The sequence below is a fragment of the Amblyomma maculatum genome, chromosome 8 (assembly GCF_055883805.1).
Source record: "Amblyomma maculatum isolate TAMU_Amacu chromosome 8, ASM5588380v1, whole genome shotgun sequence".
NCBI lineage: Eukaryota > Metazoa > Arthropoda > Arachnida > Ixodida > Ixodidae > Amblyomma > Amblyomma maculatum.
This window is the reverse complement of record NC_139351.1, coordinates 109083802-109111518: the sequence shown is the minus strand read 5'-3', so window position 1 is coordinate 109111518 and position 27717 is coordinate 109083802. Positions and strand designations below refer to the sequence as shown.

Here is a 27717-nt window from a genome sequence, read left to right as displayed (position 1 = left end):
ATGTAACATACCACACAGACTGGCTAACCAGGGAGGAAGTTAGCATCGCAGTCTAGAAAATACACGTGCACGTTTAATGTTCTTATGACCTTACTGACGCGTAATAAACACATTTCTGGTGCTGTCATTATTTTTCACAGGCCTTAATGCGGTTGAGTATGAGCTTTGCGGTTTCCGATTTAGTTAAGGGAAACTAATATAGGCTTTGCACGATTTGGTTTAACTCACTTTAAAGTAGTCATCTTCACAATAGGTAAATCTTGTGTTTCTATTTTATCACAAAATTTCGTAATTAGCGTATACTGCAAAAAAAAAAAAGAAAAAAACCTTCCCAGGAGCACGTCTAACACTACGCAGACGAGCTAGGCAGGGAAGCAATTAGCATTATAGTCCAGAAAGCACAGGTACACATCTAACATTACTATTGCAGTACTGACGCTTAATAAACACTTGAGCGCTTGAATTGATAGCTCAGATCTCACCCTAGTGGTTCGTGTGGTGTGACGTGAATAGTGAATAGGGTATTACCCAGAAATGTGTTGCAACAAACACAATCACATAACACATAACACAAACACAAAGAGACATAAAACACGCGCACAGTTGTGTCTCTTCGCATGTGTTTGTGTTTGTTGCGCCACATTTCTGGGTAATATGCAGCACTAACTAGCCCCTCAAGCTGTTATTTTGAGTGAATAGGGTTTATACCAAGCTGACCCCACCAGGCGTTCCATCCCTGTGTCCGTGCGGCGCCTTTCACGTGGCGCTTCCTCGAACGCCGCACCACAGAGCATATATCTAAATAGACTAAAAAATTAGTTAAGTCACTCAATTATGGTGACGTCAAGGATGTGACGTTACCCATCTGCTGTCAGCTATGAGTACCAAGCGAGTACCAGTGCGCTCCAACGCCGCCGTGCGGCGCTTCTTGCCTTCCGCGAGTGACAGATGCTGCGCCTTTCCTTTCCTGTAAACGAATTACAGAACGCCGGTGAACTTAGACGCGCTCGATATGGAAGCCAAGGAGAGTTTAGCTGCTGGCGAACGGCGCAGAAGACTGGAGAAATTTTCTTCAGATCCTGAGGTAGTCACTGCTTTTCACTACATATATCCAGGCATAGCAGAGCTAAGCCATCTTTCATTTTTTGCCCTTGGCCAGCAGCGCGGCCAGGCGCGGCGTCCTGCGTAGCGCGTGACTGCATTAGAAGTCGAAAGGTTGGGGGATGGGGGAAGAGTACTGCACGTAGCTTTTGATAACTTTGCTTGTGAATGAAGTAAGATATTTTATTAAGACATTCTTAATTTTTTTTTTAAATCTTGCAACACTCTTATCGCGCCCCCTTCATGTTGCATCGATCTTGACGAAACATTTCAGGCCTTCTTGCGAAGTAGGCAACCAGAGGTAACCAAGGCAACGGAGATAACGAAGCTGACGAAGCACGAAACGGTTTCTTATCGCCTTGGTGCGCCCGGGAAAGCGTATCAATTTAGTTCCCGAGTCTGAAAACGTCACTTTTGTGAAGATTGCGACGTCCTTGCTGGTCGCTGCTCTGTCGCCGTTTGGTGAGATTTAATATATCCCTGCAGTCGTGTTTTTGTGGTTTCGTCCCCTTCGACGTGCGGTCAGTGCGAAGTGTTTTTGCAGCATTGTGCTGCGCTTAACACTTTATCGCAAGATGAGCCCGCACAAAGTGAGGAAGACAAGCTCCTTGGCACATTGCGACAGTGTGGACTCAACCGTCAGTGGCTTATTACACCGTTTCCCGGCTGACTTTCACCGGTGAGCAGATCTGGAGGTTGCACACAGACTCAATGCATGCTAAAATGCTTTTGTGTTAAGCACGTTTGTTGATGCTAAACTGTCTGGACTGGTGCAACCTTGAAATTTTCTTGAAAACTGCTGTATTCTTTCTGCCGAATAATTTAAATGTGAAGAGTAATCCCGGTGCTATATGCTCCACGTGTGTCTTGATGCACCTACTTTGATGACATCTTTATTTCAATTGCAGCTGTCATAGCTTTATTTTATGTACACATGCATGTTTCTTACTTGGTGATGTTTTGTGGCAGGCACTTCAAGCCTTTTACATACCTCGGCTGTGATCATTGAGATGATTAGCTGTCTGAGACATGCATTTTTTTATTGTTGTGATTTATTGCTGTGTTTGCTTTGTTGGTGCAAAACACCATGAATATGAAAACCATAATTATTCACGTGGTACCCTCTGTTGCGAACTGGGCACGACTACCTGGTTGCACCAGTGTTTCGGGACAAAGTACATGACCAAAGTACTTGCATGACTTCCGGCAGTATTTGCATGCTTGATCTGTCCTTGAAAGTGTTGCTGCCTTAATTTCTATGCCGCCACCTTTGCCAACCACTTTCATTGTGCTGGAGCAACTGCTCATAAACGAGGACGTAAACAGAAACTCGAGTTCTTTTAGATTGCAAAGTTTGGCGCGCGCTGAAAGGCAACAACCTTCAAAAGATGCAGGCTCGTCAATGCAACGAGGCAGTTAAAAAAAACAACAACAAAAAAATTGTTTATAGTTTGCACCAAAGTGAACGTATGCGTGACGCCATTCGACGTCATGGCCCCCCAATTTTCGTTGGTCGCTTCAGCCCATGAGCCGCCATGTTTTGTATGTATGGGCGTTATGGAGCCTTCGCTACCATAGTACATATACCTTGCACGTATAGTTCCGAAGTTTTCGCCGAATCTCACGAGCAACTGTTTCTAAGTGTGCCAAGTTAAGCCAAATCAGGAGCAAAATCAAACGCGAACATCCGAGCGAGCGCATCTCTCCGTCAGAGATAGGCACACTCACTCGGTTTGCAATAGTTTTGCCTCTTTATCGCTTTCTCGTTTTGCCACTGAAACGCAGCCAGACGCTGATAACACGGCGATGATGGAGGCAAAACCGAAGCGCTGCAGGCCACGCAGATAAAAGCGCTCGCTTCGTACACGCGGCTCAGCAAAACCGTGTAAGTTGTGATCGGTGGTAAACGTGGGGCGCTGGAATGAAAAATCTGGAAAACAACCGCAAAATAAAAAATGAAAAGCAATAAAAGTATTGCAGACAGGATGGACGCGCTGAAACCGCCCGCACGGTGACAGAGGAACGGTGTAAGCTGGCCATTACCTCCATGGCTGACCGCGCGATCCGCTGCTCACATTTCATTGGTGGCTGATAGTATGCACTGGTGCTGATAAGAATGAACGGAAAACAGAGCCTTCTATCTTCACACGTTGCCTGATAAAGTCGTATTACTTGCAGGCTGGTAGTGGACGCGAGTGCGCTCTCTCATGATTAATAATTTTCTTTTTTATGTCCGGGCAGGGCGTCCCAAGCAGCATATTCTGTCCAATATTTGAACTTGTATGTGTTGCAAATTTACTGGTCCTGTGCAGGGCCGGACAATGTTTCCGCTGTCTGTCGCCAAGTGATGCTGCTCAGAGGACCGTATAGGTTCTTTTCCTCATCCATTACCACGTGCACAACCGGGATTCGTTTCTTCAGCTGTTTACATTATATAGCGGTGAGAGTGTGATAACTAGGATTATTTAACAAGTACTCTACGGGGCTAATAAAAATCACGGGTTCGCACTAAACGACTACAAGGAAGAGTGCTCTAGCATTAAGAGAATCTAATTGCGCCGTACACCAACGCATGCACGCCTTGTATTAGACCCACAGTTTTTGATGCTTGGGGTAATATTGCATTTGGAACGAAGTAGCTATTTTCGCGCCTATGCATAGCTTATATATTTCACTGTATTGCTTGCGTAAACGTGAATGTCAACCAGCGTTTTTTTTTTTTTTTTTTTTTAAATCACGTGCTGCGGGATTATGTCGCTCTCATTAAATGGCTTCAATAGACGTATATAGTCGCAATGAGCGCCTTGGAAATATTACTTTTTTTCTCCGCTACCGAATCAAATAAGAATAGATCAGCTTCCCTACCGTATCGAATACGCATCAAATGTTTGTGCTAATCTTTAACACATTTGCGAATAATCGTTCAAAAGCAGCAAGGGCGTGGAAGAATGAAACACCGAAGGCGGCGCTGACATACGGTGGTAACTAATGGTAACTTTTGCAGTTAACGCTAAAGGTTTGGTTTGGTTTATGGGTTTAACATCCCAAATCTCCTCAGGCTATGAGACGCCGCTGTAGAGTGATCCGGTAATTTCGACCACCTGGCGTTCTTTAACGTGCACTGACATCGCACAGCACGCGGGTGCCTTGCTTTTCGCCCCCATCGAAAGCTGTATAGCTGGTAAAATACTCAGCACTAACGCCACTAAGGAGCCGCAGTACGAATATTACCTTTTCTTACAGATGGCGAAAGATACACTAACTGACATTCTTAAACGAATAAATGATAGGTACATTTGCAGGACATGCTTTTGAATGAGAGGTCAACGGGACAAAGGAACCACGAATCACGAAGACAGAAACGCGACTAGCAAATATCAGTTCGCTACTTCCGTGTGCATGGGAGGTGAATATGTGCAGGTAACACCGAATTGTGAAGCGGAAATAACATTATACTTTACATTAAAAAGTTACCCTGATGTTAAAAACCAACATATAACGTTATATTCTGCGTATTAAGCACCTAACGTTCCAACTAAATATTACGATAATGCTTTGTTCAACATTGTGCTTTCTTTCTATATTATACACGAAAGCATTATTCAAATATAAATGTTACTGTAATATTGATATCATAAACATAAACGCCCGCAGTGTTAGTGTTTATAGGCGCTCGACTGTTGAGCCGGAAGACTTAGACTCGATCATGGCCGCGGTGGCCATGTTTCGATGGTAACCCGTGTGTGCTGTGCGATGCCAGCACACATTAAGGAGTGGTTGGAATCACCTGTAGTGCTCCGTTACGGCTTCCCTCACAGACCGAGCCTCTTTAGGGCTTTAAATTTTGTAGTATTTAAACCCATCACAAGCATCAACTAACATTACCAGTATTTTCAAGCACCGTGTCTCAGACTTTTCCTAACTGTGCAGAAAGGACGTTTTCAACTTTCGAAAATTTGCAGTTAAATATCTCGGATGGGGCATGCAATAGATTACATGCACGATAGCATCATTTCGTTATTTCGTTTAAAACCTTTGGGTGCGACCCATGCATGCATCACTATCACTTATGACACCCATTAGGAGGAGAGTACATGGGTTACGCGTATTTGTTGTTCTGTTCGCAGTGCTTGTCACCCTCGTTTTGCCCTTGCAAAAGGTTGAAGGAGCGAAACGCAACTGGCATATCTAATCTGATGATTAAATTTATAATTTCGCGGACTGTTGCACAAATGTTATTCAAATGAAGTTTATGAAATGTTGATTTCACAGCTTATTTTAAAGTTTCGGAAACGTTTAAAGAGACGCGAATAAAAATAAATGTATCAATCTTTAATACAAAATGGAATATCGTTGTAACGTTTAGGTGTTACCCGGAAAGCACTGCTAGTATCTAGTCGCGATCCTGTAATCGCGATCGGACAAGAAAGCCTGCCTGCCCTCGCGGTGAAGACCGCGAGGGCAGGCAGACTGTCTAATTCCAACTGTCTTCCTTGTGGTGCACAAGCGCTAATAATGAAGGCCACGCGGGCTGCGCACTCATAGCCGACGTGATTGCCAAATGGTTGCCTCAAGACCCATACGTCACAGACTCCACGCGGACCTGCAGAGAAAAGCCGACGACACTCAAGGATACGACGAATAAGTGACCAGAATGACATTCATAAATTGCAGATGGATGTCCGTTCAACGGTGCAACATATATGTTCTGAGACTGCCCTAGCTGATACCATGGCAGCAGTAAAAATAAAAAGCAAATGGGCGAAAAGCAATGAGCCCGTGTGCTGTGAGGTGTCAGTGCACGTTAAAGAACGACAAATGTTCCAAATTTCCGGAGCCCTCCACTACGGCGTCTCCAAAGCCTAAGTCGCTTTGTGATGTTAAACCCCATAAACCAAACTGTCGTTTAAAGGACACATAACCAAATTCAGGCTTGAAGTACACATTACAGCAATACTTATGGCCGACCCATACTGCTGTCCATCTGTGTGTTGACATGCAAATTTAATCTCCATATCTCCATTCCCTCTCCCCGTGAATAGGGTTTTAGGGTCAGCCCTAATCAATAGAGCTTACTCAATCCAATTATGGTTCGCGGTGTCATTGTGTAGTTGCAGGACTGGGAATCAAAAGAAAACAACTCGCAGATTCTGCTGGCGGTCTGCATAGCGATGGAAAATATGCAGTGCGCAAGCAGCTTCATCGGGTGAAGATGCAGCCTTTCAAGTGGTCAGATAGCGGCTCAATACCAGTCCCCCAACTGAAGCCGAGTGCGTATGACCAACAAACACATTGGTAGCAGCAGCCCTCGCAACACCAACACGAAGCCGTAACCACTGCGCCACCCCGCCGGGGTGGCGCAGTGGTTACGGCGCTCGACTACTGTTCCCAAGGACGCGGGATAGAATCCCGGCCTTGGCGGCAGCTTTTCGATGGAGGTGAAAAGCAAGGCGCCCGTGTGCTGTGCGATGTCAGTGCACGTTAAAGAACCCCAGGTGGTCGAAATTTCCGGAGTCCTCCACTACGGCGTCTCTCATAGCCTGAGTTGCTTTGGGACGTTAAACCCCACAAACCAAACCAAACGAAGCAGGAATCAGCACAAGAATACTGGAAATAAATATTTATTGTGAGAATCGAGAAGGTATACATCCACTCATCAGTCGAAATTGCCACACATGCTTTTTTTTTTTTTTTCGCGCGCAATTCTATATTTCACAGAACACAATGACTTTGATCCTCATACACAAATATTCACACCTCCACTGCAATGACAATCGAGTATGTCTTAGAAGGAATATTGGTTGTGTGAAGCTTAATCAGGAAGAACCTGCTGAGCACACTTGCAGGATCGTGTTGAGTAAAGCGACCTGTATGCTTCCAAACCTTTACTTTTTATCGAATATAGCCAGATTCTAATTTAATCATTTTGAACGACTGTGTAGCCAGGAAGCTTGCCACCTAAGCGGATGGCACTGGCGTACAGTATTTCGCTAAAGAGAAGTTTAAGTTCGCATGTAGTCCGTTGATTTTGTGATGCACTAACAAAGGAAAAAAAAAAAAAAGAAACGGTAACCGAGAAGTTGGTTGGCGTTCCATTTTTATTGTTTTTGAGTTCCTGGCCATACTTGGTAGTCATTGACAAGAGCTTTATTTTGATGACGCATACTTTGCCGAAAGTGAAATACAGTGGCGGCATCTGGCGCCAAACCTCTGCACGTCTCGTCGATATCAAAGCTGTGGAAAAGTAGAGTTCTGCTCACTCTCTTCAAAACGCAAGGCGCACCTTTTCAATCTTATTAAATAGTGCGGTGTCAGCCTCAGGCAAACGAAGCGTGAACTCTGTCGTCATGCGTTTAAGCCTAACACACCAAAAACAATACAAGACATATGCTGACTAAGGGCACTTCATTGCTAGCAATGTCCTAAATAGCTGAAAGCGGTGCGTCTTCGTATCCCCAGTCTACCAGGACTCTTTGCGTCATTAAAACTGCGAAGAAGCTTTGACTGCGACATGCAATCCAAAAATCTAAAAAAAAAATGTATTTCTACACATACATAAAGCTTCATGGACACGCTCAGTAAGACATGGATGCAATGTTGGCATTGCTGGCGTGGTATATGCACGCATGAAGCAAGTACGCACAAAGACAAATGATGAAGGAAATTCCCAGACCTTTGCTGCTTGCCTTCAAAAAGGCCGCAGAAATACGCGCAGATACGCGCAGGCACTGGATCGAAAAAAAAAAACAAAAAAAAAACAATAGGAAATGAGTTAAAAGCAACTTGCGTAATGCGTTTTTGCAGCTAGTGCACTAACCCTATTTGTCTCTTTCCAGCCGTTCGACACAGCTGCTCGCGTAACCTTGCCACTAATAGATCTATGCATTCATTTAGTGGGACGCGTAATTATCACTGCGTGTGACAGTGCTATAGCACATATAGTGCTTCCGTGCAACTGTTGTTAGACTTCAGTGCGGAGTGCTTTTCTGCCGACTGCATCCTCGCCTGCCGCGGAACATGTGACGGCGACACGGAGACCGAGTTGAGCTGCTCTGCAGAGTCACGTGGCCATGGGACGTCACTCTCTACGCCAACCAATCAACTTTTACTCGGGCGCCATAGCTAGATTGCTGGCTTTTCGCCATGCTATTGCATATAAAAGGCGTTTTTGAAGTGGTTATGTAAATAGTTTACCCATTTTTTTTTTAAATTTAGGATCACTTCAAAAGAAGCACTACGCGATCCCTTTACGCAACAAAGGCTAATTTCTTCATGATGATTCTTTTTTTTTTTTTCGCATTTTTGCCAGCACTCGCGGTATGTGATTAATTTTCCAGGTTTCACAGTTTCTGAAAACACCGGGACACGATACCGTGTTTGCAATTGTCGAGGCGGAACTTATTTGCGGTATATATTGACAGCTAACGAAGGAAGTGGTACCTTGATTTTTTTACATATTGACACCATAGCGACTGTGTCACAACGACAGACGATTTACGATATAAACATTTTGCAGCCAACTGTAGACGGCCAAGATGTCATTCATAGATGCGTCTGCACCAGCTGGGTAGCATTAGGCAAGGGGCTTTCAAGTCTTTCCACAGACTGAGCGTCGTGACGACGCATGAACACAATTTAATGAAGCATTTTAATGAAGTCCACGACTGTGCACGCAGACAACGTTGTTTGCTTATCTCAGGTGTTCAGTGCACGCCGAGAAGCGTGAGATTGTCCGGATGATTAAGCCAATTATGTGTTTGGCAATTAGCATCCTAAATGGAAGTTTAAATCCTGAGGCATAATTAAGTCCGTATCTTGAAAACATTTATGGTCGGAAAATCCTAGTAGAGCTCGTTTTACAATATTTATTTTGTTTTAGTAAAACATTATTGTTTGAGCAAGGAGCTAGCTGAGAAGAAAGCAAACGCACAGTAAATGTTCTACGTAAGTAAAACGACTTGATAAGATGTCTGTGACCCATGATAAATTGAAAAACAGCGTCGTTTGAGCTTGTAAATAAAAAAACAGCCACTGGATTGGTCTGGCGATGGTGGTCATTTCCTTTTTATCCATAACGCATTGCGTGACAGCAGTGCTGCTTATACTCAACGCAGGAATGGGATCATTATTTTGATAACGTGCAGAGCTAAGTGCACAGCTGGTTTCATGAATAGAAATAAAAATGGGTTGTGGACATTGAAAGACATAAAAAAGAAGACTGTATCGCATGTGCCGGTTAAAGCAGTTCAGATACGTACTGTTATCGTTCAGACACCGGCGTTTCACTAGCCTTTGAAGTAGACTACAAAATCTTCACTCGCGAAACATAGCTGCCTTTCAACTCTGTTAATATAGTCTATGCGCGAACGATAGTACACGAAACTGGCACAGGAAAAAAAAAGTGACATAACATGTGAACCGACCAACGCATGTGGTCAAACTCGTCGTGAATGTGGTGTCCGCCAGCACCAACAGCCTCGGAGAGAGAAGCTGAAGAAGCCATCTAAACCTCCAGATCCCTTCTGGGTCCCCTGCTAGCGTTATAACATGCGCGGACAAGTGTATGGAGAACCCAGCACCAGATTTTTCTAAACCGGGAGACACAAGTTGATTTTAGCGTTACTCTTGTCCCAGTCTTCCATATCTCTCTATATTGAGTCCGCAAAAACGCACAGCTCTTTAAGAGCACTTCGAGGCGCCGAATACCAGGGCGTTCACTTAAAGTCCAGAGAAAGTTCACATTTATCGCGTGAATAGAACGTCCAGCACAATGAGACGAAGGAAGTGGTCCCATCAGGCAGTGTCGACATTCACTTTGGCAATGTTCCAGCACAGATTGTGAACGCTGCGTAGTATGGGAAAACGAAAAGCAGCAGTTTCTAAAACGACACACAGGGACGCACTAAGTTCTCACGCACAACGTTGACGCCACGCACACACTGATGACGTCACACACTGATCAACAGTAGTATGTCTTTCACCTGGCTACACTGATGACGACGGTGGCCGTGTGGGTGTGTGCACCGCTCACTGCGCGGACTCTGTCGCGTCGACTCAGAGTGACTCGATGCGCTGGCGTTTCTAGGCGCATCGAGGCCGTTGGGTCAAGCATTGGCAGTGTTAAGCTAGTCGGTGGTGGTCGAAAGGGGGCGCTTTCGCAGGGCCGCACCAAGTGGCCCTTGTCCGCGCACTGAGATCTTGCAGTCCTCTCAGCGTCGGGACTGGAGGTGTCGGGACGGTCCGTTGAAAATCGAGTTGAATGCCGCTGCATTGCTTGTCCCGTGACGGCTGCTGGCCCCGTCCCTCACATACCGCACGCTGCTTTCTCCTGCACACACGAGGGAAGGGTTGTTAACTGTTTCACAAGTTTAATTAACATGAGAACTAATCTAACTGCTGAAGATGCTTCCTTTGGAGAATTTGATTTCTAAACAGAATCCAGTCGGTAATCGCCCTACATTTTTTAATGTGAACCGATGCTAGTGGGTCATCTTGACTAAGTAATTCGTTAATTGCCAACAAGGATGCTTCTCAAAATTCACGTTAGATGCTGGGCTTACGGGCTCAAAATAAATAAAAGTATTTAAGCTTGAGCTAGTCTGCACTTTGTAGAAATGAAGCCAACGGCGCAACAAGGTGGAAACCGCGAGGAAAACTTAAATTAGAGGACAACGCACCAACGTGCCTATCTTATTTGGAATTAAAAATACGCCTTCTCCTCTGTTGTATGTGTCCTCTATTAACGTTGCACCGCTGCACTTAAAGCATGGCTCCTCAAAGTGAAACCTTGGACTTGGGAAAGACCTTGGAAATTAGGACTAGTTAGTTCGAGTGCTTCAAACTCTCAGCAGGCCGGGGATAGGGGAAAAAATCATGTCTTAACTGCTTTCTTTAGCTTTATCCTGCATCGACCAGCTCGTCGTTCTTTGTCAGTATAAAAGCGCCTCTCTAAGGCAGGAGAAAGCAGCGAGCGTGTTTACGCTAAGACACACCGACACACACGCGCACACTGTCGTGAGCCACGGGACCATTTGGAAGCACAGGGTCCGCTACTTTCTTCGCGACGCAGCGGTGGGCTAGTAGATCTTACTGGAGGACGAGTAGAGGATGTCGATGCTGGGCGTGTTGCATTCGTCGAGCTTGTTGCGGCGTCGACGCTGCCAGACGCAGCCCCAGACAAGCAGCAGGACCACTTGGGCCATGAGGAACATTGAGCAGGCCACAATAAGACCGAGCACGTTGATGCAGCTCGAGCCATCCGTGGACATCATCACTGCGAACACGGGGACGGCGAATGGTATCAGTGACGTACAGGGTGATAAGTGGACGAGGGTTAACTGGGAATTCCCTATTCATCCGAGCTTACTCCTTGGTCCCGTATAGACAAACTGTGTGCTAATAAGCCGCCTTAAACAGAACTCCCCATACTTCGAAACACCAATTATACGAACTGAAGCTTCGGGGCTGGCCATTAAAGGTCCCCAGAAAGGGGTCACCAAGAAGGGTAAACAACGCCATAACACTGATAGTTATTGAACCACCTACCATTAAAGTTAAATTGGTTCACAGGAAAGGAAAGGCGCAGTAACTGTCACACTTGCTCTGTGGACACCCGAACCGCGCCGTAAGGGAAGGGAGGAAGGTGGGAGTGAAAGTGGAAAGAGAGAAAGAGGAGCCGTAGTGGAGGGCTACGGAGTAATTTCGACCACCTGGGGATCTTTAACGTGCGCTGACATCGCACAGCACACGACGCCTCTTCGTTTCGCCTCCATCGAAACGCAGCCGCCGTGGTCGGGTTCGAACCCGGGAACTCCGGCACAGTAGTCGGGCGTCTTACCACTGCACCACCCCGGCCGCAAAAATTTTCGATCTAGCTTCAGCAACAGCCCCGCCGGGGTGGTGCAGTGGTAAGACGCCCGACTACTGTGCCGGAGTTCCCGGGTTCGAACCCGACCGCGGCGGCTGCGTTTCGATGGAGGCGAAACGAAGTGGCGTCCGGGTGCTGTGCGATGTCAGCGCACGTTAAAGATCCCCAGGTGGTCGAAATTTCTCCGTAGCCCTCCACTACGGCTCCTCTTTCTCTCTTTCCACTTTCATTCCCACCTTCCTCCCTTCCCTTACGGCGCGGTTCGGGTGTCCACAGAGCAAGTGTGACAGTTACTGCGCCTTTCCCTTCCTGTGAACCAATTTAATTTTTTAATTTAGCTTCAGCAACACCAGAGATATCGGCGATTAAAAATGACCCTTCCAATTTTCCCCCTCAACTCGTACGCCAAAGGGAGCCATAAAAAAAACAAAGAATACAAGCAAGTTCAAAGCTCCGCCCAGACATACGTCACTTCGACGAACTTCCGGTTGCCGCGCTCTCGCTCGCTGGCGTACTCGCGCCAACCCGTCCTCGCTCGCACACGCCTGAGGAGTTCGCCAGTTCGCGCAGCGACGGTTAGTGTAACCGCGAACCCGTGGTTATCCTATGTTACACGGCGGACCAAACCATGGTTGCACTACTAACCGCGGTTACCGCAAACCGAGCTTGACGACCTCGGTTTGCGTCGTTAACCGAGGTTATGACGGCGTCTGTTGACGGGAGCTACTCGTCGGCGCCCGAGTGCGCGAAACGTACGAGCGGGTCTGCTTCACAAAGTTATTCATTTGCCCACTGTATCACGTTTAAGGATCGATGTATAGATTATGGTGCCGCCCGACGTCTTCGATTACGGCCGACAGCGCAGCGACTGCGTACTGAAGCCTTGTCGTGCCTACAGTATCGTTTGAACGGCTTGTTGCTGAGCAGAACGCCAAAAAATACGCGGCCTTAGCTATGAAAGTACACGAGTTTGCAACGCTTGCAGCACGGGATGCCGCGAGCAGGCTGAGGTGCGTTACACAATTACCGCGAGGGTGGAACGTGCGAGCGCGGCGAACGCCGGCGCCGTGCGTGACCGTCCCTAGTCGTCGCTAGGCCTATTGTTTCGCTTCGAAGCCGCGGCGGTCGACGCTTTGGAACATGATCAACGCTGTCGTAAATCGTCTACTTATGAAACTGCCTTATAGTGATTCCTATCCTGCCATAGTAAAATAATTATAGGATTAACTCTGCCGACGCATTAATCGCAGAGCTAGTACGAGCAGATCGGATCAGCCGAAATGCACCAGCGGCAGCTGGCTTGAGCAGAAACTAGCTTGTATCACGGCTATCACTTTTACCAGCAATTTGCTGCTGGTCAGCGATCCTCACGAGGGCTTCATACTTGATATTCGGCTCAGTATTCCAGACGCCAACAAATTTTAGCACGCTTTATTTCGGACATCGGTGCTAACGATCCGCCGTGTGGTTCGCGAACGGTATGCGGGAGGAGGGGCCACAGCGGCGATGTTTACGGTGGTCAAGGAGGTGCTGCCATCGTGCGGTGCTTGACCGTGCTGTTGACGCCTCGTCGGACGACACTCCGATACTCCTGAAACCACGTTATATAAATAAGATATTTGTAAATGCAGCTTCGTTCTGCCGATCCCTGCGTCGCTTCGGTTGTTGCCGTTAATGGGCAATGGCCACCTAACCGATAAGGGCGGCGAGCTGTAACAGCCTGCACAGAGTTCGAGCAGCGCACGAACAGACGACTTTCGCAGCTACCGGAAGTGTGTTCGTGACGTCATGGTTGCAGTGACCGCAGCGAATGGCAGCTTCTAGCAAGCCTTGCCAGTCAACCGACCCGTGACGTCACGGGATTAGGAAATAGTTCCATGCGACATCGCCAAGCGACATTTCCTCTGCCCGCGAATTTCAAAAAACGCTGTTTTTAAAAATTAATAATAAATCGATGGCTTTGTTCCAAGGAGTTATACTCTGCGTTAATGCTCAAAAGGATGTGTTCTACACACTGAACACGTTTATCAGTGGTTTCTTGGGGGCCGTTTCCGTGGACCTTTAATATCTGCGTCCCTTAATTCGAGTCCGTATCTGTTGCCTGTCGCCGGCTCTCTGACCTATTCAAGTTGTTGCAGCTTTTTATTGGGAGCCTGTCAACATTTAAAATGTCGAAAATAAAATTGAATTGAATTGAATTGTATAGTACGCACTAAATTTTTGGGCCCGTTTGAGCCGTAATTGACAAGAGTGAGCTGCATTTATTTGGTTTGTTCAGTATTATTTTTATTTTTGCCAAATGAACAGCCAACCTAAAAGAACACACGACACGAGACACTCTGGGAATGATGGACAGGAGTGAATAGAAACGTCAGCTCGTGCATGCATGTGTCTGTCGTCGCTCCTGATCGACCTCGTCACTGCTCCGTAAATTTGACAAAAACGATGCTGGAAACTCACGTGGATCAACTTGTCTATTATCATAAGACATAAATGCCTCGTTTTGAAGTAGAAAAAAAAAGTATGGTGACGCTTCCCACGCCATTTTTCTAAATGACCATGTTTTACTGCGTAATGAATGCCACGTTTTTAGGGTAATCAAGAAGGCAGTCCACGGCAAACCATCACGGTTAAGATTACTTATGACTATTATGTGATGTTAGGCGGATAGTGAGACCGGAAAGCGTGGCGTGACATGGTCAATAGGGTCACGAAGAGTCGGACACGACTGAAGGACTGAACTGAACTGAACTGATAACATAACGGATATGACACGGGGTTTAGTAGAGAAATAAAAAATGCCGGGAAATTACAGGTCATGAAAAAAAAACAGTGTGAAGGAATGGGCGAGACATAAAAAAAGTAAAGGTCCTAAGAAAGTCAGAACGGTGCATATAATTATGCTCAGCTCTGGTCTCTCCATGAGAAGGTGTTAAATAGACATGAAAAGCACCAATAAACAAAGACATTTCCTGATGTTTACATACGAGCTCCATGTAGGCCTACAGGCCTACATGGAGTGACTGTAGGCCTGGATGCTTGGAAGAAGGCAGCTGCACGAGGACCTATATCTATCCTACTTTCAGAAGAGATAATGTTCATAGGCTTGCTGCCCTCTACGCGTCGGTCTCTGCGACGACTTGCGCATGCGTTACAGCGCGCTTCCTGCGTGGAAACGTTACTATACGCTTGCACAAGTATGAGGTCGGAACGTCTTTATCGTTCCTCTAGGAACAACACAAAACAAAATAAAGAAATCGATTGCCCTTGACCGCAAGACTGAAATATACAGGCGTCCGGCTACGACCGACTTGAAACAGTAAAAAAATGCACGAAAGGGCACGAGATGGACTTTAAGATTGAGAGTATAGAAGGAAGAGAGTACAAAGAAAAAAAGTCAAGGCTTTAACTAGCATCCCCGCAACAGCAAAACCAAGGTGGCGAGAGGTTGAACGCTCTTCCTAGCTACACACTGAGACTGTGTACGGCGTGCGTATCGCCCCAGCCTACCCTTCACCTCCGCTCCTCTTCCTCGAAAAGGCAATCTGTATGCAGATGCTCTGGCGTCCGAGAGATGAAGCGGCGCCGAAGGCCCCGTACTCGTCACGACCGAGCCCACGACGACGAAGGAGGCGCGGTATGAGAGACCCAGTGTGGGGCCTCAAAGGGTTGGTCGGTCAATTCGACCAGACTGACCGCATGCCACAGATGCGGACGGGGAGCGCCTCGCACCGAAGGTTGCGTTTCGCCCGCGATGGAGCCTCATCCGGTACACGGAAAGAAAGCGGAAGGGAAGGGGTGCTCTATTGATGTACAGGTTGTTGGTTTGGTACCGCGGTAGATGACTACTGCCCCTATCTTTGTTTTTGTTTTTTCGTACGCTCTTTTGCGCAGTGGCTCGCTGGCATATAGCCCACACACATGCAGCCCATACCGATGAGCTCGAAAGAATGCCCGCATATTGACATTTCGGCGCACCCCAGCGATTATGTATGTGGTCGCATCTAGCGTGGAACTTCACATTTCCTATAGCTAGTTTGCATGTCAGCAGCCGTCGCTTCAGCCGCTAGAGGGTGCAGTCTGTTGTACATGGTCTCCTTACGCTACCTGGAAGTTGTCTGCACCGAGTTAAATGTTCTCATTTATTTTATTTAACTTGCGCTTTATTTAAGTTGCTGCAAGCGTATTAGGTATAGCGATCAGGCGGTGTCATGAGCAGGCATCGTTGTCAACCCTTGGAAATCAAGCACGTGTGATCAACGAGCTTAGAGCTTGGTCCATACATTTCCACACTCTGACGAGCCACATAACCACGCATTTTACGCACTCTTGAGGCGTGTACATAAGGGCGCTTCGACCCAGCTTCAACTTGGGTGGTCTTTGCCCACATTGCTGCCCCCCCGTGTGGACTCAGGCGGCGTGTGTGAAACCTTGCGAAGCAGTTCGGCATAACCGTCTGGACGGTGCCCCGCGTTTGCAAATTTGCTGGAACGAAAAGGAATAAAACTTCGGAGGCTGACCAGAATCGAACGAAGATTGATCGGAGTGGCGGCATTAAAATCTGGAGGCTCAAGAGTAGATTCGGCGCGAAGCGCGCGATAACTCGATCGAAGTTAAACGTGGGATACAAGAAAGTAAGAGCAACGGAATACAAACAAAGGAAAGAGATGGCTCACAGATCGCTTCTGGGCTCTGTCCAGAGACGAGTCATGGAAATTTATGCGCGTCGTAAATTTTTCACGCAGCCTGCGGCGATCCTGCCGGCTGCGCCACCCCCATGGCGAAGGCGGCAGGACCACCGCGCTTCCGAGCTGTACGAAAACCGATCCTGGCGCGAATGGACGAACTTCTACGTACAATCTCGTTAAATCGGTGCAGTACTGTACACGCTACAGAGAGTGTCCTGATTCACGAAGCTGCTAGCACTGGTAGGTTCAATACGAAAGGGAACCCCCTTCACCTGCATTCAACGAACTAATGGTTGATATCCACAAGTATGGCTGAATAATACACGTCTCGTTTTATTCCGATGAGTTTTCAACTGGATGGATCATGCACAGGAAAAAAAATAGGCTTCACGACAGAGGCAACAGCATAATTCGTCCGTTTCTACAGATTGACTGCTACCATACTTCTACCAGCTTCATACTTCTACCAGCTGTACATCACATTCAGTTTATGATATGCCAGTGCATGTTATCTGACAGGGCACGATATGCAAAGCAGTCAGCCAATCACAAACCGCTATTACGAGCGAATAGCTTTGCGAGTTAGGGACGTGGCTCGCTGAAGCAAGGGTGTTTACGTGAACTTGCAGTGTCGACATTTCAGGCATATTTATTAGCGCTAAGAAAACGACATGGACAGGTGTTATGGTGGAGGGACAAAAAGAAAGGAATACAACCCTTTCAACCTCTTCAGTCGAGTGGCATAACGGGCTAGTGACATGGACAGATAGAAGGCTGACATCCTGGACGCCTTGTCCGTGCCCTTCTTGAGCTAGCCGATATTTCCCGAAACAGCTAAGTCCCGTCGTATAGCATCTGTAACGCTGCACGGCAATGGCGAGACGGAGCATGGCTTTGCCATGAGAAGCTGGGTGAACTGGCGCGTCTAATGGCCATCCGGCGGCGGGCGGCGGGAGGGAAGCGGCGGCGCTCCATTTTCCGCCAAGCGCGCACGGGGTCAGCCCTCCTCGAGGAAGCAATTTGCCAACTTTGGGGGCCCGTAATGAAAGCAGCGCGTCCATCAATCAGCTGACCAGCAGCAAGCAGCAGCAGAGGAACTTCGTCGCTGTTCCTAGCGAGATGGGCAGGATGGATTCAAAGGAGCGCGGCTGCAACGTACACGCTACCCATAAGGTTGCTTCTTTTTCTTTCCTGCCAGGCCATATAAGCGCATAGGGGGAAAAAGGCTTAATTACTGGACGGTGATTGTGCCATAAAACAAAGCGGCTAGCTTGATGATCTCTCCCCGCTTTTCTTCTATCATCTATTCTTTGACCACGTTTAAGGAGTAAAGTCATCCGGATCATGGCGGCACGAACAGTAACTTTCAAAATAACCTTGCAGCCTGCCCGTTCGCAACTTTAAAGGTAGAAAGGAAGAAAGCGAGCCATGGCTCATAAAATACGCTTCAAATAATAGACCCGATTTCGCGTCGAAGTCGTGGCTATCTTCGTAGTTTTTGAATGACTGAAGGGACACTTGCTCCTAGACACTTGATCACTGTTTTTCTGCATTTAAACATTCTGTGGAAACAGTTAACTTAAGAGTGCTAACGTGTGTGAATACAAAACAATATATTTCCCAGAGTGAAATGTTTTGAAGTGACATGTATTGGAGCTCTTTCTGTCAGTACTGCAGTTGGCGTGTTTGTGTTTGCGCATTCCACGTAGACTGTCATGCTTGCGGCATATATGGGAGCCATATTCGCTGAAACCTCGGCCTGGAAGTATACGAATGAAGGTACATATCTCGATGGTTCGAATCCCTGTCCCAAGCTAGTTTCCAGCGTGGCTAACGCATGTATGTTATATTTAATAAAACTTGAAGATGGGCTGGATGGTGCATTGCAACTTGGCGAAAGGCGATATCGCACAGGAAGACACACACTCGAGTGAAGACGACACAGGACACGCGCTAACTCTCATCTGATTTATTTGCAGCAACAGCAGCAAATATATGAGAGACATGCCCGGTACATATAAATAACAAAAAGGCAGAGTGAAAACAAGGAATATTACAAAACACGACCAAGATAACTGACCTGCCTTTCAGACACACTTATCTCCAATTTTCTCGATGTGAAATGCCTCCAAAAGTTCACGCGCTGTCTTATCGCGGCCTCTGCCCAGGATCCTAATGGCACCGAGTCGCGGCTCGCACACAGTGCAGGTCACGCAATGTGCTGCCAAATTTGTCCCTCCACCCCTTAAAGGCTGCAAATGATCCCCTGACCGGTCATTAATGCAGCGCCTGGCCTGGCCTATGTAGGCCTTCCCACAGGCCAACGGGATCTCATAAAACGACCCCCATGCAGCAGTTCACAAACCGCTTAGCATGCTGCTGCTTACATCCACTCGGTTTTCCAACACGCGAAATGCGTGAGCACAGCTGGGCCATCTTCTTCGGAGCGGAGAACACCACCGGCACGCCATGTCTGTTCGCCATTTTCTTCACGTGGTGGGCAACCTTATGCATATAAGGTACCATAACAGGTTTACCCGTATTTCTTTCCGGAGCAATCTTTTGCCCAAACATGGCTCGCTTGGTTTTCTGAAGAAGGGCTTCCGTCACTGACATAATGACCGCGCAGGGATAACCGGCAGACAGCAACCGGTGTAAGAATAATCAGAAAATCATCCACGTACCGAAGGTGTGCTAAAGGTGTTTCGGTACGTGGACGATTTTCTGATTATTCTTAACAAACTGCCAAACTTGACGTACACTGACGCGGTGGGTGGTATTTTGGAAAACTTTCGGCAGAATGGGAGAGGTCTGGTGTTTACGCACGAACTTCCTTCACAGGATTCATTGCAGTTTTTAGATATTAGCGTTACTTTAAGAAATGGTCATGTTTGTTGGTTGTACGCTCCGCAGGCACGGAAAGGACTTTTTCCCTACTTTTCAGCACATTCAAAAGCTGGGGTCTGCCCTCACAAAGTCGTGCCCGCATGCTGTGCAGTCGAGTTTTAATAAGCAAATACACCGGTTGCCCCTGCGCAGTCATTATGTCAGAGACGGAAGCCCTTCTTCAGAAAACCAAGCGAGCCATGTTTGGGCAAAAGATTGCTCCGGAAAGAAATACGGGTAAACCTGTTATGGTACCTTATACGCATAAGGTTGCCCACCGCGTGAAGAAAGTGGCGAACAGACATGGCGTGCCGGTGGTGTTCTCCGCTCCGAAGGTGGCCGAGCTGTGCTCACGCATTTCGCGTGTTGGAAAACTGAGTGGATGCAAGAAGCAGCATGCTAAGCGGTTTGCCAACTGCTGCATGGGGGTCGTTTATGAGATCCCGTTGACCTGTGGGAAAGCCTACATAGGCCAGACCGGGCGCTGTGTTAATGACCGGGTAGGGGTCATTTGCGGGGTTTAATAGGTAGAGGGACAAATTTGGCAGCACAATGCGCGAACTGCACTGCGTGCGAGCCGCAACTGGGTGACATTAAGACCCTGGACAGAGGCCGCAATAAGACAGCGCGTGAACTTTTGGAGGCATTTCACACCAGGAAAATTGGAGATAAGTGTGCCAGCGATACGTCGGTGCGGCTCTGGAAGGCAGAGATCAGTTATCTTAATCGCGTTTTGTAATATTCCTTGTTTCCATTCTGTCTTTCTGTTATTGATATTTACTGCGCATGTCTCCCTTTCAGCATATAGTTGCTGCTGTTGCTGCAAATAAATCAGATAAGATTTAGCATGCGTCCTGTGTCGTCTTCAATCGAGTGTGTGTCTTTCTGTGCGATATTACCTTTAGTCGTGTTGTACGTTATATGCAACGAAGAATTGTAGAATGCCACCCCGAATGCTGTTCAAGAATCTATTACATCGCCATTTTGATACGAACGTCGGTAAAAGTGGCGCCACACGCCGATGGTTCAGTAGCGAGCATATTAGACGAACTACATGCACATGAATACCTGAAGTAGTGGTGGCCTCGGTCGCGGATGGGTATGCGTTCATCCAGTAATGCATCGTATACATGCTCGGCAGCTGTGTACGTCATACGCCCGCTCAATGACTTCATCCTATTTTTCTTGTCACCGCTTGGATTTTTATGACCATCTTATGAACGCAAGCAAATGTCCCGGGCTTTTCTTGTAGTGCGTCATATAAAGCCTTTGTATGAAAGGAAACTCGCTTGTGAACAGTTTTCTAGTGCACTTTTAATAACTCCTTTGTTGTCATGACGCTCACTGATTGGCTAGTCGCATTTTCGTCCTATTGTAGCGGTCACGGAGAACGTGGTTCATTCGCACACAGCCTAAAACATGAACAAGAACGCTCATCTTCTACAAATGTTGGACTTTAAGCTTACGCAATTAATTAAATGCTCACCTAATTACTTACTGAGAAGGTGCGTTTACGATATCTCCATTCAAAGTGTATAACTTATGCTTCCGCATAGCCCGCGGCAATAAGCTAGCCAGCCTCTTAACGTAAGAAATTTGTCTTCGGATTCTTAATAATGTGTACGTGTAAGGGAATCTCAGCTAGAGAGGTCCGAGATTTTAAATACTTGGGTAATTATAGACGTATGCAGACCAAACAAATTAGCCGTGGGTACCTTAGATAACTCCTAACAAAACCTCATTACGTCGCGCCAGAATTTGAAACACCTCGTATTCAAATTAAAGGTAACGACTTGAGGGAGGATCCTATAATGACGCCAAAGTTTGCGAGTAGGTTCCTGTAACGAAGGCACCTCAGAAAATTTAACTAAACCATTGAAATATATCCGTTGCTATGGAGATTCAAGCTGCGGCCTTCTGCATGCCATGGGGGCATGCAGCGCACAGGCCACGAATGCTTTCCTTTTTTATCGAATAAATCATGAAGGCTCGTTGGTAGCAAGCGCATTAGAAGGGCACCTGCATGGCTAACGCGTAGTGTTTGGATACGGAATTACAAATGTGGCGCGGAATAAAAAGATGGTGCAAAGACGCTATAGCGTCTACTCTTAAAGCGAATCATGATCCTCCTCCCAATTTTCTTTATTCATGCTTAAAAGTCTTGGTCCATCTTAGCTGAGGCACCTTATAAGTAGGGTAAGTTATAAAATTTCTCCCCATTGAAGTCTTTACAGTAAATGTCAGCTGAAGTATACTGTAATTGTAACGCTACTTTCACTGTGCGGGAGATATATGATCGCAATGAGGTAGCTTCCTGAAGTGTGTGATTTGCTTTAAGAACGAAAGTGTGCTTTTGCACAAGACACTTTTTCAAGCTGTCTTCTGGCACTAATAACCTCCACATAGTTGAAATGAGCTGTGGGATACGGTGTACAGCTGCATGGCGTCCTCGACAGAGCGTGAGCTTTGCGACACTCACTGGTGTCCTGTTTGGACGAGCCGTCCAGCCCGTTCTCGCCGTCCTTGTGTTGGGACCTGGCGAAGCCGAACTTGTCGGTGATGTGGATCGTCTGCACCACGACCAGTTCGTCGTCCTCCTCGTCGATCGGACCGGCGGCGCTGGACGAACGGCGAGACCGGCGGCGCCACACCCCGTCGCCCACCGGAATGGCGTCCTCGGTCCATCGGCGACGGCGGCGACCGAAGGAATTCACCTCCCGGCCGTACGGACTTTGGCCTTTCTCCGAACAGCGGGCCTGCGAACGACAGAGAGAGGCCGGCGCAAGGAAATTTATGAGGCGTGCCGAAACGACTCGCTCGAGATTCAAACCCGATTAAATCTTCAGTACCACAAATGTAATATATGTTGGTCGTCCGCTGTCTGTGTGGGTAGACTGAAGGCAGTTACTGCGGATGGTTTGCAGTATATAGTTGTTTAAAATACCCTTCGTTTCTTTAAAATAGTCTGAAGCTTTTACGCGATTCATGTTGAAGCTCAAGTGCCCAATTTCTAATCTTCTCTAATCTTCCCCGCCGCGCCGGATTAAGACTACGCCTGTTGGCTGCTGGAGTCATCGTCAAATGTTTGAATCCTGGTCTTGGTTGCTGACGTATCACAGAGGTGAAGCGAGAAACGTCCATGTGCCGTGAGATGTCACTGCACGTTAGCGAAGCCCCGGGTGGTCGAATCTACTCCGAACGCCTACGCCTAGACTTCTTGTATTATCCCGTGTACATTTTTGATGCGCGTTCAGCTGAACGTACTATTGCATATCTTGCGACTATTATACGAGGCCTGTCGATACGGAGTTAGAATTTTCTGTACCAAGCGTTTTCTCCTGGCAGCAAGAAGCTGCAAAACGCTGGCTATCTTCGAAGAAAAAGAATAATATCATGCTCTAATTCCTACCACTTTTCTCTTCGATGCAGCTGCTTCTCATAAGCTTGCATTTGCGCAGATTTAACTTGTAAGATTAACGAGCGAACATCACTGTTTCGTGAGAAACAGTTGGAAAGGCAACAGATACTACAGGTGACGAAATCTTGAAACCCTACGTGATAAAGCCGCCATAACGGGCACGTGTTTTTGCCGTACTAGACACACTATTTAAGAGCTGTCCCTTGGAGGTCATAGCCAAAAACTTATAATCATGTGTGTGCAGTCATTTGCAACTCAGAAAACAGTTCAAGTTAAAAAAGAAGTCTGCGAGAATTTAGGCAATTTATGCTTCACGTGTAAAGAAAAGATACTTTCTTGTAGTCTGTAAAGTGGTTACTACGACGACTACTGTTTGTGATGAACGTGTCGACTGGGGAAAACGAATGTGGAAGGGGATGCAGAGGGGGAGACGCAGCACCCAGAATGTTCTGCACCCCCCCCCCCCCCCCTTCCCTCTCCCTCTCCCTGCTACGTCCCTGAAATCCACAATGACAAACTTACAATAGTATACCAATACACGCCGCAAGCACAGCATACAGATGCTGAGCCAAGCAGAATAAAACGCCAAACAACAGAACTGTCCTTGCAACTGGAGGTCCTCTATCCAAGCTCACGGACCCGTAGCACCCTTAGCGTCAGCGGCAGAGGTGGGAGCGGACAGTTGTCCGAGGAGTGCTTCTGACCCGTTCCGCTCGGTAGCATCGGGCGATCTCATCTACACACGATCGTAGCATCGCGTCCTTTTCTTCGTACCAACCGCCGCTGGCGAATACAAGAGCCAGGCCGCGAAGAACACTACGCGCATAAGCAGATTTACACTACACACGATGCGGCCTTGCGACCTCGTTCGTTAGCGGGGAACCTCTCTCTGCTTGGCGCAGCGAAACTCTGTGCAACCCACTTTTGCAGAGGGTACTGACAACCCTCGTGCACAGCGGTTCCATTGTGCGGTGAACTTGACCCTGCATCGTCGGGTGAAACAATGTGTTCTGTCCTAATGTTCTGCCGTCGTGACCGCTGTCGCTTTATGCGTTGAGCGCTTCAGGTCAGGGCCGCTACGCTATTTGCAAAAGAATGAAGGCGATTGACAGCGCAAGACAATGTTAATAATAGCAGTTATAAAAGAAACCCAATGGCTTCCTGCCACGCCCATGACAGAGGTCTTTTGTTCGGAGCCATCTTGGAGCGCCCAGTAACTCGGTAAGCACTATTCTAAAGGAAGCGGACAAAGTGAAATCGTTAACACGTACTTTTGGAGCGCACGGTAACACAATGCTCGCTGCTTCGCCGCAAAGTACTTAAGGGTAACGGAGATGCAATCTCGTGGAATTGGTGGCGTGGTGCTCGGCCGGACCGAAAACACGGCAGAGAATCACGATATTATACACGTGCATGGTTTAAGTGTTGTTCCGTAACGAACTTGATAGTGTATGCGCACAATACAGCACGATTGATTTTGTATACTCCGAATCAAATTTCATAAACCTAGAGCTGATTGTGCACTCCCGACACCTATACGATCATGGGCCTCCGTTTTGAATTCACAATAGAAAAAGATTTGGTGCCATGCTGCCATGCATTAACATTTTATACACGATTTTGTTTTTACTTTACTTTAGATTTGAGTCAATTAAGGCGTCGTAACGAAATTCTTTGCGCTTTCGTAGTTCGCCTTTTCGACTCACCGCTTCGCAGGTCGGCAAGCATGGAGTCACGAGTGCCTTGAACTGCACGATCTCGGACGTGGGGAACTTGAAGGCGTCGAAAGGCGCGTGAAGAACTTTGCCGTCGTCGTTGACCTTGTGCAGCGGGCCCATGATGGTGCGGTCAGTGGGACATCTGTGGGCAAGAAGGTTAACACGAGAAAATGAGAACTTAATGCGCGCTGAAGCAAAGAATGCTGATCTCGCTTGCGCCAATGTAGTGACCTCCCTTGCACTACTGGGTTCACTCATTATATACCAATTCACTCCTTGGCGTAGAAATTAAGTTCAAGAAGTAGAGGAAGAAGGAGAGGAAGAAGGAGAGGAAGAAGAGGAGGAGGAAGAAGAGGAAGAAAAAGAACAGGAAGAAGAGGAAGAAGAAGAACAGGAAGAAGAAGAACAGGAAGAAGAGGAAGAAGGAGAGAAGGAAGAAAAAGAAGAGGAAGAAGAAGAAGAGGAATAAGAAGAGGAATGAGAAGAAGAAGAAGAGGAAGAAGCGGCGGAGGAGGAAGAAGAGGAAGAAGAAGAAGAAGAGGAAGCAGGTAAAAGTATCAGGCCCCCAATTGTGAAACACACACAAAAAGAAACGGATGGAATCAGGCAACAGATTAGGCGCACTGAATTCATTTGGCCGAAGATGTAAATGTTCTGCACAGCTTAAAGAGAATATTATTCATCACTTTATGTATATTCAGGGGTATTCAAAGGTTTCCAGCTCATAGGGTCTGCTTCTGAGCAGCATAGTCCGGCAGCTACGCCATAACTGGTATAATTGGAAGCTTTAATTAGATCTCAACTGCAAGAATATGCCGACCAGAAGCAAAACCCGTGTCCTGGAAACGTTTTACTACACCTGTCGCACACTGTTCATTCGAAATGTAGGAGAAGGTCATGACTCGAGTGAGAGCGAAAGAAAGCCGATTACTTCATGCATGAGAGCTCGACGTCCTGCACTATTAATACAAACACAAGCAGATCAAGAAAGACCCTCAGCTCAGTAATACCGCGTGATCTCCCCAAAGATAACCTCACGTATGCCGGACATGCGCATCCCATTCAGACATTCGCTTTGTATACGAAACCAATGCTGTCATTCAGTGCGCAACTGAGCTTGTCGGTGCACACTTCATTAGTAGCATAGGCGCAGCTGCCTCAATGGATGGCCATGATTTAATTATCAGATGAATCGCATTCATCCTGTGTCTCTCTTTGCCCGCATGTGCTCGTGTCACTGTTCATGTCGATCTTTTCGTCTTTGTTATGAAACTAAAAGTTCAGCTCAAAGCGCGTCTGAACTGTAGTTAGGAATCACATTTATCATCTGTATACAAAGCTTTGTAAGTTGTTGAACATTATTATGAATTCACGTACAACTAAGCTGGAGGCTTAAAGCAGCAAAAAAAAAAAAAAAGAAAAAGAATATATATATATATATATATATATATATATATATATATATATATATATATATATATATATATATATATATATATATATATATATATATATACTGTCTTTTGTGCTCGTGCTTACGCACATAACAATAAGAAATAAACTATTAGACCAACAACAAGAACAAAAGCGCCACCTAGCTTGCGAAGTTTGCTGGTGAGGAATATCAGGTCTGCGTGCGAATGCTAAATGAGATCATTATGCGCCCAACCAAAAATATGCCCGTTATCCCGGTGGCTTCCGGTCTGCGTTATCTATAGTAAGGAGCCGTACACATAGATAAACGCCCGCGAGGAAAGTTAGGTTGTGACTACATTATACTAATAAAGAAAGAGGAAATGGCGAAACGAACAACGAACCAGGAAGGGTGACCGCAAGCTTAAATTATGTAAACCACGTCACTAGAAAAACTTCGGTACAGGTAATATATGCGCCTGGGGCAGCTGCAAAGCGCAAGGTTACCCTGTCATAAATACTGCAGCTAGCCTGCTTCAGCTAGGGTAGAGGGTGTAGTGGAAAGGAAAAAAAAAATATGTGGAAGGCAGAAAAAAAAATCACGACCATTGCAGCACGAAAGATTGCACAATTTTCATAAAATTGTTTCAAGATGGCTCTCGGCGCGCATCTAGTTCTCGTCATTACGGGTGGTTTCACGAAAGAATGACCTTTAAGACATGCATAAGGCATGAGAAAGATAAGTAAGCAAAAAAAAAAAAAAAAAATATATATATATATATATATATATATATATATATATATATATATATATATATATATATATATATATATATATATATATATAGCCCGCCTACTATCGTTACCTTTCGTTTCGTTTCTTTCTTTTTTTCTTCTTTCTTTTTTTCCTTTTAGGGGAGGAACAGACCACCCCAAGATTACAGTCACGCACGCTTAAAAGGCGCTTCAGGGAAGTCAGTGGGTTTCCGGGAAAATAGACTGCGTGCAACTCAGGAGGCTCCAAGCAAAATTATTGCGCGCATGTCCGGGTGGCACTTGTCGAATATTGTGCGATTTCAATATGGACAACGAACGGTTCGGTTCAGTAATGCAGTTTAGCCATGCGCAGATTCAGCTAGAGTCCCAAAGCTAAAAAAAAAAAAGAAAAAAAAGAGGCTTGTGACGCCGTTATAGGGAGCATGAATTGTTTCGTTTTTAAACGCCTTCAGCTAAACTGCCTCCTATAAATGTTGCGCAGATGCTCAAATGCTCAAAATCAGTACTCGAGAAAGAGCGCATGCATTTTTTTCTTTCTTTGTCCCGGCGTCCCGACCTGTCATTCTGCAACTGTTGTTGTTTCCGTTCTACAAATGTGTTCAGATGAAGTGGTCACGTGTTTGGATCGACCTTATCAGCGTGCTAAAATAGTATATGTCCTATGGTAACATATTACACTGCGCATTTCGAAATATAAAACAAACTTTCTTGTTTTAGAACTACAATATACTGAGCCCAACCTTAGGCTGGCACAGTGCTCCACTCCGACTCTTTGCATTTGAAGTGGATCATATTGACAAATTCGTCCGTGTGCTTAAAGAAACACAAACGAGGCATAGCAGTTGACCC

General features: G+C 46.5%; 1 protein-coding gene across 1 annotated transcript in view; it reads right to left on the bottom strand.

The window, feature by feature from the left end:
• Positions 1–10105: 10105 nt before the first annotated feature.
• LOC146182153 (uncharacterized) overlaps positions 10106–27717 on the bottom strand; it is a 97540-nt gene continuing 79928 nt past the window's right edge. The window contains exons 10-13 of the mRNA XM_084575904.1: positions 24667–24820; positions 22022–22298; positions 11192–11374; positions 10106–10429 (exon numbers count right to left, since the gene is read on the bottom strand). Of these exons, the coding sequence (XP_084432030.1) occupies positions 10311–10429; positions 11192–11374; positions 22022–22298; positions 24667–24820 (733 nt within the window). The 3' untranslated portion in view covers positions 10106–10310. The remainder of the gene's footprint in view (positions 10430–11191; positions 11375–22021; positions 22299–24666; positions 24821–27717) is intronic.